Genomic DNA, 15,122 nt, shown 5'->3' on the forward strand with positions numbered 1-15,122 from the left:
AGCACTGACCAATCCCCCAGGGAGTGTAGCGGAGGCTTGTCCTCTGCAGAGTCCAGTGATAGGCTGGATGGGATAAGGCAGCTGCAAGAGATGGAGCTAATGAGCTCTTCTTGACCCGTCGCTCGGGTGCATCGCATGCGATTGCGTGGTGCGTTGGTGACGCACCGTGCGTCCAGCCTCCAATCCCACGATGCGGGGTCCGTGCCTGCGCTCCGGTCCAGCGGGGGGCGCCGCTCCTGCGGAGGACACTGCACATGCGGGAAGAAAGAAAGATTAGGAACGCGGAGGGCCGACAGCGGGCGTCGGAGCGGGCCGCAGGTAAGTGCGGGACCTGCGCGGGACCTGCGCGGGGACGCTTGTGGGCCCGTGAGTCCTTATAGCTCCATAGCTGTGTCGCTGGCAGGGGCTGCAGGGATCCCTTACAGTGTATTTTCCTGTAGCTTCTGCTCCACGGCTACTGGCTGCTTGAGTTCAGGGGACAGCATCTCGTCGGTCGTCCTCTCTGTAGTTGGGGAACATTGTCCCAGACTGGGGTTACTGGCTCGGGGGGCACAAGTAATTACAGCGGGGGTCACTACCCGCTTCTCTGCCTGTGGCCATGTTGGCACACAACTGGTCCCCATTTTGGCAGCCATACGGCATGGCACCCGCATGACACCATCCTCTGCTATCATGGTGGCTTGCATGGAGGCACGATCTCCAGCATCAGCTTGGCTGATCTCTCTCTCAGCCACATTGGCGTTCAGCTGACACTCCGATGGTAGAGTGTCAGCTCTTGGGGCTATCGGATTCACTGGCACCCCCGGGGGTTCTGGGACCCGCTTCTCGGACTGTGCCCCCGCGGACACACGATCTGGCACTACCGGGTGGTGCCCTCCTCAGCCTGCAGGGAGGTGAGATCCCCAGCACTGGGTTGGCTGATCTCTCCCTCCTTGGGTGCTCAGCTGACACTAGCATTAGAGTGTCAGCTCTTGGGACTATCGGGGGCACCTTCTCAGCTAGCAGGTGGCTGTCAGGAAATCAAGATTCTCAACACTCTGCTCGTTGGAGGAACTGTAACCTCTGCGGTACCGTTGAGGGTGGACACAACCTTACATAGAGAGTTAGCAGTTCGACTAGCGTGGTTGGCACGGTTCCGGGGGCAACAATAGGAGGGTTGAGTTCCTCCTCCAAGACACTCGAGGGGCTCACTCTCCGGGCTCACGGTCCTGCTAGTAGTGGCCACGACCACAACCTCAGGAGTCCATTCAACCATGCTGGCTTCGTGCCACTCCGAATCCTTGCACATGCCCCTCTGGGACCTGCCTCGCGTCGGCAGCCCATAGTGCGCACAACGGGCAACCACAATACTCTTATCCCAGAGACAGTAACAGTACTCAGAACCAGTCCTCAGCTTGGCTAGGAATTCCCTGGCATCGCAAAGCCCCTGAGAACCTTACCGGCGCGTCACTGGACTAGTCTCTATAAGTCTGAAAAGACTGAGAGCCCCAAAAAACAGATCTGTAGCAGCCCCTTTTAGAGACTACTGTTTTTACATGGAAAGAGCCATTCAGCCACTCAGATCGTGGGAACATGTCCCACCAGCCAGTCAGAGAAGGGCTCATCTGGCTGATGTCAGAGGCAGGGGGTGTGTTGAACCAGCTCGGGACAGTCCGTGGGCGGGAAATATGTTCTTGCCAATAGGAAAAGCACCAATGATTGCCATTTTTTCCTTAGCTAGTCCATTGCCTCCCACTGGGCCGGCGCCACTAAGTCTGGAAGACCAGAACGTCCACCCCCAGGGGGTCTATGTTCTCTGGATCCAGTACTCCGCCCTGCCCCGTCAACTTAGCACCCTGACACCTCTCAACATCCCGTCTCCTCCATCTATGGATTCTATGCAGACTAGCTGGTATCTTGAACGTATGCCCAGGCTGGCTGCATAGAGCCCAATAGAAAACGCACAACACGATAAAAAGTACTCTTTATTAGAGAATATACTTTGGGGAACCTCATATTTGGTTGGGGCACCCACAAACCCAATACAGGCTCTGGGATACCTTGGCACTAACAGGGGTTATTAACCTAGGCATTAACCTAGGGATTTCCTCAGCTACAGGGATACCTGTTCATCCCTGTGCTTCATTCACCTTTTTGAGCTATGCTGAAGCAGGGAACCCTAGTGGTGAGTCGCGGTTACATTTTTAAGGGAAGATATTGCCGGGGCAATGTGTATACATGTATCTGAAAATCAGGCTTGATTGTCGGATACATTTATCGGTGAACCAGTAACTCAGGTCCCTGACCTGATATCCACATTCCGACACCACTTTCTCCGCAAAATCCCCCTTAAACTCAGGCACCAGAAATCCCCGTGTGATTGCATGCCCGGGAATCCCTCTGTGATTGCACGCCCGGGAATCCCTGTGTGATTGCACGCCCGGGAATCCCCGTGTGATTGCACGCCTGGGATTCCCTGTGTGATTGCACGCCCGGGAATCCCTGTGTGATTGCACGCCTGGGATTCCCTGTGTGATTGCACGCCCGGGAATCCCTCTGTGATTGCATGCCCGGGAATCCCTCTGTGATTGCACGCCCGGGAATCCCTGTGTGATTGCACGCCTGGGATTCCCTGTGTGATTGCACGCCCGGGAATCCCTCTGTGATTGCATGCCCGGGAATCCCTGTGTGATTGCACGCCCGGGAATCCCCTTGTGATTGCATGCCCGGGAATCCCGGTGTGATTGCACACCCGGGAATCCCAGTGTGATTGCACGCCCGGGAATCCCTCTGTGATTGCATGCCCGGGAATCCCTCTGTGATTGCATGCCCGGGAATCCCTGTGTGATTGCACGCCTGGGATTCCCACTGTGATTGCACGCCCGGGAATCCCTGTGTGATTGCACGCCTGGGATTCCCACTGTGATTGCACGCCCGGGAATCCCTGTGTGATTGCACGCCCGGGAATCCCTGTGTGATTGCACGCCCGGGAATCCCTCTGTGATTGCATGCCCGGGAATCCCTGTGTGATTGCACGCCCGGGAATCCCTGTGTGATTGCACGCCCGGGAATCCCTCTGTGATTGCACGCCTGGGATTCCCTGTGTGATTGCACGCCCGGGATTCCCTGTGTGATTGCACGCCCAGGAATCCCTCTGTAATTGCACGCCCGGGAATCCCTGTGTGATTGCATGCCCGGGAATCCCTGTGTGATTGCATGCCCAGGAATCCCTCTGTGATTGCACGCCCGGGAATCCCTGTGTGATTGCATGCCCGGGAATCCCTCTGTGATTGCACGCCCGGGATTCCCTGTGTGATTGCACGCCCGGGAATCCCTGTGTGATTGCACGCCCGGGATTCCCTGTGTGATTGCATGCCTGGGAATCCCCGTGTGATTGCACGCCCGGGAATCCCCGTGTGATTGCACGCCCAGGAATCCCTCTGTGATTGCACGCCCGGGATTCCCACTGTGATTGCACGCCCAGGAATCCCTCTGTGATTGCACGCCCGGGAATCCCTGTGTGATTGCACGCCCGGGAATCCCTCTGTGATTGCAAGCCCGGGATTCCCTGTGTGATTGCACGCCCGGGAATCCCTGTGTGATTGCACGCCCAGGAATCCCTCTGTGATTGCATGCCCGGGAATCCCTCTGTGATTGCACGCCCGGGAATCCCTGTGTGATTGCACGCCCGGGAATCCCTCTGTGATTGCACGCCCGGGATTCCCACTGTGATTGCACGCCCAGGAATCCCTCTGTGATTGCACGCCCAGGAATCCCTCTGTGATTGCATGCCCGGGAATCCCTGTGTGATTGCATGCCCAGGAATCCCTCTGTGATTGCATGCCCAGGAATCCCTCTGTGATTGCATGCCCGGGAATCCCTGTGTGATTGCATGCCCAGGAATCCCTCTGTGATTGCACGCCCGGGAATCCCTGTGTGATTGCACGCCCGGGATTCCCTGTGTGATTGCACGCCCAGGAATCCCTCTGTGATTGCATGCCCGGGAATCCGTGTGATTGCACGCCCGGGAATCCCTGTGTGATTGCACGCCCGGGATTCCCACTGTGATTGCATGCCCAGGAATCCCTCTGTGATTGCACGCCCAGGAATCCCTCTGTGATTGCACGCCCGGGAATCCCTCTGTGATTGCATGCCCGGGAATCCCTCTGTGATTGCATGCCCGGGAATCCCTGTGTGATTGCACGCCCAGGAATCCCTCTGTGATTGCATGCCCGGGAATCCCTGTGTGATTGCACGCCCGGGATTCCCACTGTGATTGCATGCCCAGGAATCCCTCTGTGATTGCACGCCCAGGAATCCCTCTGTGATTGCACGCCCGGGAATCCCTCTGTGATTGCATGCCCGGGAATCCCTCTGTGATTGCATGCCCGGGAATCCCTGTGTGATTGCATGCCCGGGAATCCCTGTGTGATTGCACGCCCGGGAATCCCCGTGTGATTGCACGCCTGGGAATCCCCGTGTGATTGCACGCCTGGGAATCCCCGTGTGATTGCACGCCCGGGAATCCCCGTGTGATTGCACGCCCGGGAATCCCTGGGCCCAATGTTACTGGGCCCAAGGGCTAACTCTCTGGGACCCTTACACACGGATCAGGGGTAACCAAAACTGGGCTTAACCTTTATTTGTGAGCCTGGTTACCCCCTACCGTCACATACACACTCTATAGGATACTGAAGATCTGATTGGCACATTATACTATTGTGTTTTCTATTCCTTTTTTTTAATATATTTGCGCTCCCCAAGACTTGCACTACAAACGAACATGGGATTGAGAGAGCAATCACCACAATGGTTTGAGCTGCGGTTGGTTCATGAATAATTTTATTTTGTATCTATTATTTAAATCAGAGAATATTCTGTTTAATTAATTGCACCACATCAGTTTTATTCACATCACTGATTATCTTTCTTATTTAAGAATTTGCACTGTGTTTGGTTTGAGCGTCACTGTTGATATCACTATTTTTTCACTTGTACTGAGTAAGAGTCAGAGAGGCTTCCTGCCATACCACAGCACCATGGATCATATCTATACCCTACACAGCCTGATCAATAAGTACGTCCACAACAACAAGGGCAAAATCTTTGCTTGCTTTGTGGACTTTAAAAAGTCCTTCGACTCCATCTGGCATCCAGGCCTACTGCTGAAAATACTAGAGAGCGGAATCGGGGGGAGAACATACGACACGATCAAAAGTGTGTACTCTGAAAACAAATGCTGCGTGAAAATTAATAACAAAAAGGACAGACTTCTTCCATGGAGTTAGACAGGGCTGCAGCCTGAGTCCCACACTTTGTGACATATACATCAATGAGCTCGCAGCAGCCCTAGAATCCTCCTCAGCACCTGGGCTCAACTTGGCTGGCACAGAGATTAAGTCTCTACTGTAAGCAAACAATCTGCTCCTGCTGTCACCAACAGAACAGGGCCTCCAACAGAACAGGGCCTCCAACACAAACTGGCAATACTAGAAAAATGCAGCCAGACCTGGGCACTCTCTGTGAATACTGGCAATACAGAAATGTTCTTTTGTCATGCCAATAAAAATTATTTGATTTCAGAGAAAGAGAGAAAAAAAGAGAGAACGCGTAAGGATCCCCAACATGGCTGCCGAGGCCAGACATCTGCCTCTACCAACATAGCCGCTGAAGCAGGAAGTCAGCCTCATTCTCCATCTATTGCCTGCACCTGCCTGCCCCCCTTATAATGCTGCATTCCGCTCTCTTCCTTGCCTGTGCAAGGTTCAGTTTTCCTGTATTCCTGCTGAAGCCGTATCCTGCATTCTCGCTGATCTATCTTGCCTTGACGATCCTGCCTTCTCCGGCCCTGACCTCGGAACTGTGACCCCCACTACTCTCAAACAACAAAAATGTTAAGGGCGCTCCTATACAGTATGTAGTGGATGCAAAAATTACCGTGCAGGTGTATAAATAATAATGAGAAAAGAGAAACAAGCGCAGACGTCTCATGGTGCACTATGTAAAAGTAACATTTATATGTAAAGGTAAAAGATGCAAGTACAGCAACAAAAATCTTTAAAACATTGGTTAAAAAATGTATTATCAACGATGACGCCAGGGTTCACCACTCCACGCTCCAATTGCATCATGTGATCTGTGGAAAACCAGGGCATCCGTCTTATCTGGGGGAGCCGTCCTCTCTCATCGTGCAGATGTCGCTCCATAAGGTTAGTCCCCAGCGGGAGTTGTTGTCAAGTTCCTCTGACTTCAGGTGTCTGAATACTCACACGCCAAGCACCGGGGCATTCCACCAGAGCAGAGGGAACCTCAGAGGAATCGGCACACCTCCAGTGCTTTCTCACAAATGACGACAGTGCTTCCGAAGAGAGACGGAAAAGCTGGGTGAAGGAGACAGTGCTAGTCCAGTAAAAGGGTCTCCAGCACCATCAGCAATGTTCAAAATCCTACGCATTTTGTGACTCACATGGTCACTTCATCACCATGACTCCAGACGAAGCTAACCCTGCAAAACGCATAGTCATTGTTTGGTGGGTGCTGCTGACTCCCATCTGCCCCTACTAGAAACATTTCGGATCCTCCTCCATCCAGTACTGGAAGTTCGCCAAAACCGGAAGTGACGAGACAGAGAGTGACAGAGGCAGTGGTGAGAGTTCCGCCTTGGACACACACCATTTTATTATGTGCCCTATTATATCTAACACTGTATACGTGTTTATTTTATACTTTGTATCCATAAATTATATTTTGTATTTGGATTGCGCTATGTTGGCTCTCTCTTCACATTAACACCTTCACTGCCATCATCACTTCTCTCTACATCTACCTGAGCTACACATCAGGATTGAGTAAGACCCCCACGACCCTCTGAGAATTTTGCCACAGTTTTGGAAGTGATTTATTTATTTTGGAAGAACGTGAGTTCCACCTTCTGAGGTTCCTAAAAGACATATCACATCCACTTATGAAAACATAACTGTAATGGGAAAGGGGTAACCAGGCAATCTAATAAAGGTTAAGCCCGCTGGTTACCCCTGAATCCGTGGGGTCCCTGGTAGCTCCATAAGCCAGGGACCAGGGATAATATATGCTGGAAAATAAAATGAACCTGTGTTTTCCTATTTTATGTTCCCTTAGCCCTAGAACTGTAAATTTGTGTGTCAGTTTTAGGGGGGATGTTTGGGTGGAAATACAATTATTTTGGTTGCAGGAGTTGGGGGGCCAAAGTTGTCGGTAGTCGTTTAATTCTCACCAGCGAGCAGGCATGATTTGCCGGTACGCAGGGTGAATTACACCGGGGCTTCCCTGTGTCCACCAGACTCCTGGATTTCGAGCCCAAATATCACCAAGTTATTTCCCTTTTACGTATAAGGTCCCCCAAAGTATATTCTGTAATAAAGTGTACTTTATATTGTGTTTTGCGTTTACTATAAGGCTCAATACAGACAGCCCAGGCATATGGTTAAGATGCTAGCTAGTTTGCATAGAGTCCTTGGATGAAGGAGGAGACGGGATGTTGAGAGGTGTCGGGGTGCTAAGTGGACGAGGTGGGGTGGAGTACTGGGTCTGGAGAACAGAGACCCCCTGGGGGGAAACCTTCTGGTCTGCTAGAGCAATGGCGCCTGCCCAGTGGGAGGCAATGGGCTGGCTAAGGAAAAGATGGCGATTGTAGGTGCTTTTCCTATTGGCCAGAACATATGTCCCGCCCACGGGGTGTTTCAAGCCAGTTCAACATGCCCCTGCCTCTGACCTCATCAACCAGATGAGCCCTGCTCTGATTGGCTGCTGAGAATAATCCCATGCTCTGAGTGGCTGAAAGGCTCTGTACATGTTAAAACATAGGGCAAAGTAGTCTCTATAAGGGGCTGCTACAGATCAGGGTGTGTCTCTCAGGCTTTTCAGATTTATAGATAGTCTTGGGACTGGTCCAGTGACGCGCAGGTAAGGTTTCCCAGGGGCATTGCGATGCCAGGGAATTCCTAGCCAAGCTGAGGACTGGTTCTGAGGAGTGAAGTTACCTGTTCCAGGCTTATTCCAGCTCCGTGGAGCGAAAAAGGTGAGCCGTTGCTGAAGCAGGCGCCTTGCACCTAGGAAAGCCTAGTTTTTTACCCCCAGACCCAAAGTAAGTGTGTATATTCTCTGTATTTTGTATTTCTGTGTGTTTCCGAGGTCTTATCCAGATAAACCTCATTTTATTTCATTATTGTGTTTTGCCTCTTTACTGATCCCTTAAATATAAATGGTGTTAAAAGTCCTGGGGTACCGTGACAATAACATAGAGCAGTATGTTCTTATGTCTTCTTCTTTATACGATACCTGGGCTCCCCCACCTTTGAAAATTACCCCTACTACTCTGCCTTCTCCAGTCCTGACCCCGGAACAGTGACCACGATTATCCTGCCTCCTCCTGCCCTGACCTCGGACCTCACTATTCTACTCGTCAGGATTCGGATCTCAGGAACGGGTCGGTCTCCGCTCTCCACCTCTGCCTAGTGGGTCTGTCTCCTGGACAGTACTCAGCAACGTACGCGACCGCAACAGGAACAGCGAGGAAGAGACATATTGCTCTCCTAACTCTGCTGCATGTGGCTTGTTCCAGAATAAATCAGCAGACCCAGGGACTTCCTATGAGGCAATTAATTCTGAATACTCCCTAAAGGTGACCGTACGACTTGTAACAAGAGGATCTTATGGTACTCACCATCGACAACAAACGTAACTATTTCTCCTGAAATTGGGGTCACATGATGCTCAGCGTTCGCCTCTTCTTTCTCTGACTTAATCTCTAACCTCTCGGGTGCTACCCCTGGAAAACCTGCCAACAAGAAAAGGAAAGTGAATCGTAAAGCTGGGAGTGGAAACTCTTCCTGTGACATCACTATACAGAAATACTTTATACTACGGGGAGGGGAGAAGAAACTCATTTTACTTGATTAAAATAAAACTATGGATTTTTTTGGTTCTACCAATGTTCAAACCTCAATAACAATAATAAACAAACAATTCATTGGTGTTTTCTATTCCTAGAACATGTAGCTTATAATTCTTATTACTATTCTTATAACATGTAATGTTTTTCCCCAAAAAATTGTAGTCTATTTTTTAAATTCAATAAAGACAAGTGAGGATATAAAGGGTACTTATCACCAACAGGAAATATAACTATTTCACTCTTTTTTGGGGTCATATGATCCTCAGTGTGTGGCTCTGCTTTCTCAGGGTTAATCTCTAACCTCCACAATCACTGGGAAACCTGGCAATAGGAAACGGAAATTCCATCATGTAAAGCTGGGAGTGAGGGGCTCTTCCTGTGATTTCACCTCCTCTTATATTGGTATAATATAATATCTGTCGTAAATAAATGTTTTACTGGCCCTCCTGGCAGAAAATGACAAAGATTTGAAGACATATCTTACCTGCTAGTGGTTCAATAAGAACAAAAAAATTAATTAGTTTGGGTGTTTGACTCAGATAACGGCACAACAATCAGACATTCCCTCCTTGCAGATTTCAGTCACCACAAAATCTACTATACTCACTTAACATGTGTGGATCCAAGCTACTAATGGGCAGTGCTCCCCTGTCCATGCTGGTCGTGGGCGGTGCTCCCCTGTCCATGCTGGTCGTGGGCGGTGCTCCCCTGTCCATGCTGGTCGTGGGCAGTGCTCCCCTGTCCATGCTGGTCGTGGGCAGTGCTCCCCTGTCCATGCAGGTAGTGAGCAGTGCTCCCCTGTCCATGCTGGTAGTGGGCTGTGTGCCCCTGTCCATGCAGGTAGTGGGCAGTGCTCCCCTGTCCATACTGGTAGTGGGCAGTGCTCCCCTGTCCATGCAGGTAGTGGGCAGTGTGCTCCTGTCCATGCAGGTAGTGGGCAGTGCTCCCCTGTCCATGCAGGTAGTGGGCAGTGTGCCCCTGTCCATACAGGTAGTGGGCAGTGCTCCCCTGTCCATGCAGGTCGTGGGCAGTGCTCCCCTGTCCATGCAGGAAGTGGGCAGTGCTCCCCTGTCCATGCAGGTAGTGGGCAGTGCTCCCCTGTCCATGCTGGTAGTGGGCAGTGCTCCCCTGTCCATGCTGGTAGTGGGCAGTGCTCCTCTGTCCATGCTGGTAGTGGGCAGTGTGCCCCTGTCCATGCTGGTAGTGGGCAGTGCTCCTCTGTCCATGCTGGTAGTGGGCAGTGCTCCTCTGTCCATGCTGGTTGAGGGCAGTGCTCCTCTGTCCAGGCTGGTAGTGGGCAGTGCCCCTCTGTCCATGCTGATAGTGGGCAATGCCCCTCTGTCCACGCTGATAGTGGGCAATGCTTCTCTGTCCACGCTGGTAGTGGGCAGTGCCCCTCTGTCCACGCTGGTAGCGGGCAGTGCCCCTCTGTCCACGCTGGTAGCGGGCAGTGCCCCTCTGTCCACGCTGGTAGCGGGCAGTGCCCCTCTGTCCATGCTGGTAGCGGGCAGTGCCCCTCTGTCCATGCTGGTAGTGGGCAGTGCCCCTCTGTCCATGCTGGTAGTGGGCAGTGCCCCTCTGTCCATGCTGGTAGTGGGCAGTGCCCCTCTGTCCATGCTGGTAGTGGGCAGTGCCCCTCTGTCTATGCTGGTAGTGGGCAGTGCCCCTCTGTCCATGCTGGTAGTGGGCAGTGCCCCTCTGTCCATGCTGGTAGTGGGCAGTGCCCCTCTGTCCATGCTTTTAGTGGGCAGTGCCCCTCTGTCCATGCTGGTAGTGGGCAGTGCCCCTCTGTCCATGCTGGTAGTGGGCAGCGCTCCTCTGTCCATGCTGGTAGTGGGCAATGCTTCTCTGTCCATGCTGGTAGTGGGCAGTGCTCCCGTGTCCATGCTGGTAGTGGGCAGTGTGCCCCTGTCCATGCTGGTAGTAGGCAGTGCTCCCGTGTCCATGCTGGTAGTGGGCAATGCTTCTCTGTCCATGCTGGTAGTGGGCAGTGCTCCCGTGTCCATACTGGTAGTGGGCAGTGTGCCTCTGTCCATGCTGGTAGTGGGCAGTGCTCCCCTGTCCATACTGGTAGTGGGCAGTGTGCCTCTGTCCATGCTGGTAGTGGGCAGTGCTCCCGTGTCCATACTGGTAGTGGGCAGTGTGCCTCTGTCCATGCTGGTAGTGGGCAGGGCTCCCCTGTCCATACTGGTAGTGCGCAGGGCTCCCCTGTCCATACTGGTAGTGGGCAGTGCTCCTCTGTCCATGCTGGTAGTGGGCAGTGCTCCTCTGTCCATGCTGGTAGTGTGCAGGACCCCTCTGTCCATGCTGGTAGTTGGCAGTGCTCCTCTGTCCATGCTGGTAGTAGGCAGTGCTCCTCTGTCCATGCTGGTAGTGGGCAGTGCTCCTCTGTCCATGCTGGTAGTGGGCAGTGCTCCTCTGTCCATGCTGGTAGTGGGCAGTGCTCCTCTGTCCATGCTGGTAGTAGGCAGTGCTCCTCTGTCCATGCTGGTAGTGGGCAGTGCTCCTCTGTCCATGCTGGTAGTGGGCAGTGTTTCTCTGAAGGTGCTGAGATAGGATGTTCCTTTATTTATATTTGTTGGGTGACAGATGTATCTGTATAAAAGAGAAGAAGAAATGTAATTAGTATGATCTGTTTTCTTGGACAAATATACAGCATTTAGTATAAGCTTTCAAACCTACGAGTATTAACACAAAACAATCACAAAAGAGTCAGAGAAGACAGGGGCACCAAAAACAAACATATGGTCCTCAAACAGGAACTTACATTTTAAACACTGCAAAATAAATTAATGGTTCAGGATTATGTTATAACACAACCATCTAGTATACAAACCACAGTATAGAGTCCGAAAGCAACAGCCATAAGACTAGCAATGTCCTGTTAGTGCAACATAGTAATAGACTGTACAGTTCTATAGTATGAATAAAAAAGCTAATACAGCTGAACCCCGTTATAGTGCGCCCCTATATAACGCAAATCCACATATAACGCGGTTTTTACGTGGCTCCCGTTTTTTTTTTGCACACTGCACACACTCCCAGCACTCACTGCACACAGCACACACTCTCACTGCACACACTCCCAGCACTCACTGCACACTGCTCACAGCACACACTCTCACTGCACACACTACCAGCCCTCACTGCACACACTCCCAGCACTCTGCTCACAGCACACACTCACTGCACACACTACCAGCACACACTCCCAGCACTCACTGCTCACAGCACACTCTCAACACACTATCACAGCACTCACAGCACACTACACTGCACAGCACACCACACTCACACCTCCCATTCCCACTCCCTACCTTTGGAGATCGGAGCGGAGCTGGCATCAGGAGGAGGGGGGGGTTGTCGGGAGATGGGGGGGTTGTCGGGAGGAGGGGGGGGTGTCGGGAGGTGGTGTCGGGAGGAGGGGGGGTGTTGGGTTGAGGGGGGGTGTCGGGAGGAGGGGGGGTGTCAGGAGGAAGGTGAGTGAGGAGCAGGCTGGGACTCGGAGGGCCGCGTGGGCTAAGCCCAAAACTGATTATGCCGCGGAGGGCCATTAGATGTGGGGGCCTCGGGGGGGGGGGAGGAAGTGGATGCCGGTGGAGGGGGATGGATGCCGGTGGTGGGAGGTAAGGAGCAGGTTGCGGCTGGACTCGGAGGGCCGCTGCTGGGGGACGTGTAGGGCTTCCGGCCATCTCTTCCTTCCTGCCTTACTCCCTCCCGATCGGGAGCGCGGCGGCCATTTTCTTTTATTTTTATTTTTGCGACAGCCATTTTGTTTTTTCACGACCCCGCTACTAACGCGGTGGTCTCGGGTGGACCCCGAGGACCGCGCTATAATGGGGTTCAGCTGTACATCGGGTGCTCCTGTTTGGCATCAGAGAGACTTTGATAAATGCTCCGGATACCCTCTCAGGCCCAGCAGTTCTGCTCCATACTGACACGGTCTCCCCTTTCTATATGATACAGTGAGAAGTGGGTAATGCAGACTAATCAGTGCAGTAACGTCCCCTCACCTGACTTCCACTTCTATACCAGGGCCTACATGCCACACAGACACCTGTATGTATATCTGTATGTCTTTATTTATATAGCGGAAAGTAGAATGATCCAGGGCAACTTCGAATTTCTTTAGAAAAATTTATTCAGCACAAAAAAACACAACGTTTCATCCCTCCCAGGGGTTAGGGTTAGAGGTTAGGGGACTTTATCAAGTGACTGGCTAGGAGGGATGAAACGTTGTGTTTTTTGTGCTGAATACAAGTTGCCCGGGATCTCTCTACTTTCCTCAATACTGGATTTTTTAGGCAGATATCCCTGAACCAGGAGCACCGGTCTTTGCAAGTATTTTGATTTATTTTTTGTGGTGTGCAGCTTCTCGTTATATTTTATTTATATAGCGCCATTAATGTACATAGCCCTTTACAGCAGTAATATATGTGACAATCATATAAATAACAAATAATATAAATAACACATAAAGGGGAAAAGTGCTTCAGACATAAAAGTAACATTTAGGAAAAGGAGTCCATTTTCCGAAGAACTTACAATCAAATTGGTAGGTAGGAAGAACATACAGACAGTAGGTGGGCATTCTGGTAAGTGTGTCTGCAAGGGGCCAAGCTTTATGTACTAGGTGTATAGTATTAGCCACGGAGCTACTCATATTCTTCGTTAAGCAGGTGTGTTTTAAGGGGGGGTCTTAAAGGTGGATAGAGAGGGTGCTAGTCGGGTATTGAGAGGAAGGGCATTCCAGAGGTGTGGAGCAGTCAGTGAGAAAGTTTAAGGTGGGAGAGGGCTTTAGATACAAAGGGGGTAGAGAGAAGACATCCTTGAGCAGAACGCAAGAGTCGGGATGGTGCATAGCGAGAAATTAGGGATGAGATGTAAGGAGGGGCAGAAGAGTGTAAAGCTTTAAAAAGGAGGAGAATTGAGTGAGAGATGCGGGATTTGATAGGAAGCCAGAGAGTGATTTGAGAAAGGGAGACGGCAAGACAGATTTAGGAAAGAGTAGAGTGATTCTGGCAGCAGCGTTTAGGATAGATTGTAGGGGAGACAGGTGAGAGGCCGGACAGCAGGAGGTTACAGTAGTCGAGATGGGAGAGAATGACTCCCAAAGTCAGTATGCCATGATTTGGAGATCTGTTCGGCTGCCTCGGCGTCTCGGGAATCCCACATAACGCAGAAGCGTTTGGAAGGGGTGTGTGCAGGACACCGAGGCAGTCGAGCAGATCTACGAATCACGGCATACTGACTTTGGGAGTACCCTCTATGCACAATATCTTACACATTGTGAGTGCTATGTGCATTTTGTATGTCATTTTAAATGTATTAAATCAGGTTACACTGTGTTTTTTTGCCTTGCTATCTTTCCATACTTCTACCTCTGAGATGACATCTATCTGAAGGGATTCACAGTCCAGCAGTGTTGGATCTGTCATCTTCACGACATCATACCGAGACGACCAGAAGCCCATTAGGAATGATGCCTGATATTTTTGTCTCTCTCTTTGTCTGACCAAGAAGATTTCTTGTGTGGACCATCAAAGTGGAAACTGCCCCTTTCCATTACATATTACACTTTGTTTTTCTTTTCCTTTGCACACCTTTAGGTTTGTTTTTCTGGATGTTTGCCTTCTTTCTCTCTGGGTGAGAGATCCAAACCTCAGCTGCAGGGAAAGAATAGCTATTTCGCTTATATCACTTTATTCAGTGTGTTCATTGTTTATTGTATGTGCACTGTTCTTTTTTTCCTTTTCTTCCATATATACATTCCACAAAGATACACATACACACATACCAGGGACTATGTACCACACATACATACCAGGGACTACATGTCACACAGACACACATACATAGATTAATTACAATTAGATTGTAAGCTCCTCAGAGCAGGAACTCCTCTTCATTATTGTTACTTTTATGTCTGAAGCACTTATCCCCATGACCTGTTATTTATATGATTACAACATGTATTACTACTGTGAAGCGCTATGTACATTTATGGCGCTATACAGGCAGTCCTCGTTTTACAACGCTTCGCTTTACAACGAATGGCTTATTCAACGCTATGCAATGCATACCTATATTCATTTTTACAACGCCAAAATGGCTTATCCAACGCTCTTACGACGCTTTGCAACGTTGTGTATGTGTGTATATATATACACATTCACATAAACAACAATGAAAAGAGAAGAGTCGTAAGAGC

General features: G+C 50.8%; 1 protein-coding gene across 1 annotated transcript in view; it reads right to left on the reverse strand.

Annotated features, from left to right (window-relative positions):
* The window catches only part of LOC142494774 (uncharacterized), a 47,401-nt gene extending 32,573 nt beyond the window's left edge, over window positions 1-14,828 (reverse strand). Inside the window, exons 1-3 of the mRNA XM_075599214.1 lie at window positions 14,293-14,828; window positions 9,519-11,506; window positions 8,681-8,794 (exon numbers count right to left, since the gene is read on the reverse strand). Coding sequence (XP_075455329.1) covers window positions 8,681-8,794; window positions 9,519-11,506; window positions 14,293-14,306 — 2,116 coding nt within the window. The 5' untranslated portion in view covers window positions 14,307-14,828. The remainder of the gene's footprint in view (window positions 1-8,680; window positions 8,795-9,518; window positions 11,507-14,292) is intronic.
* Window positions 14,829-15,122: the final 294 nt, after the last annotated feature.

Source organism: Ascaphus truei, chromosome 5, assembly GCF_040206685.1.
Source record: "Ascaphus truei isolate aAscTru1 chromosome 5, aAscTru1.hap1, whole genome shotgun sequence".
NCBI lineage: Eukaryota > Metazoa > Chordata > Amphibia > Anura > Ascaphidae > Ascaphus > Ascaphus truei.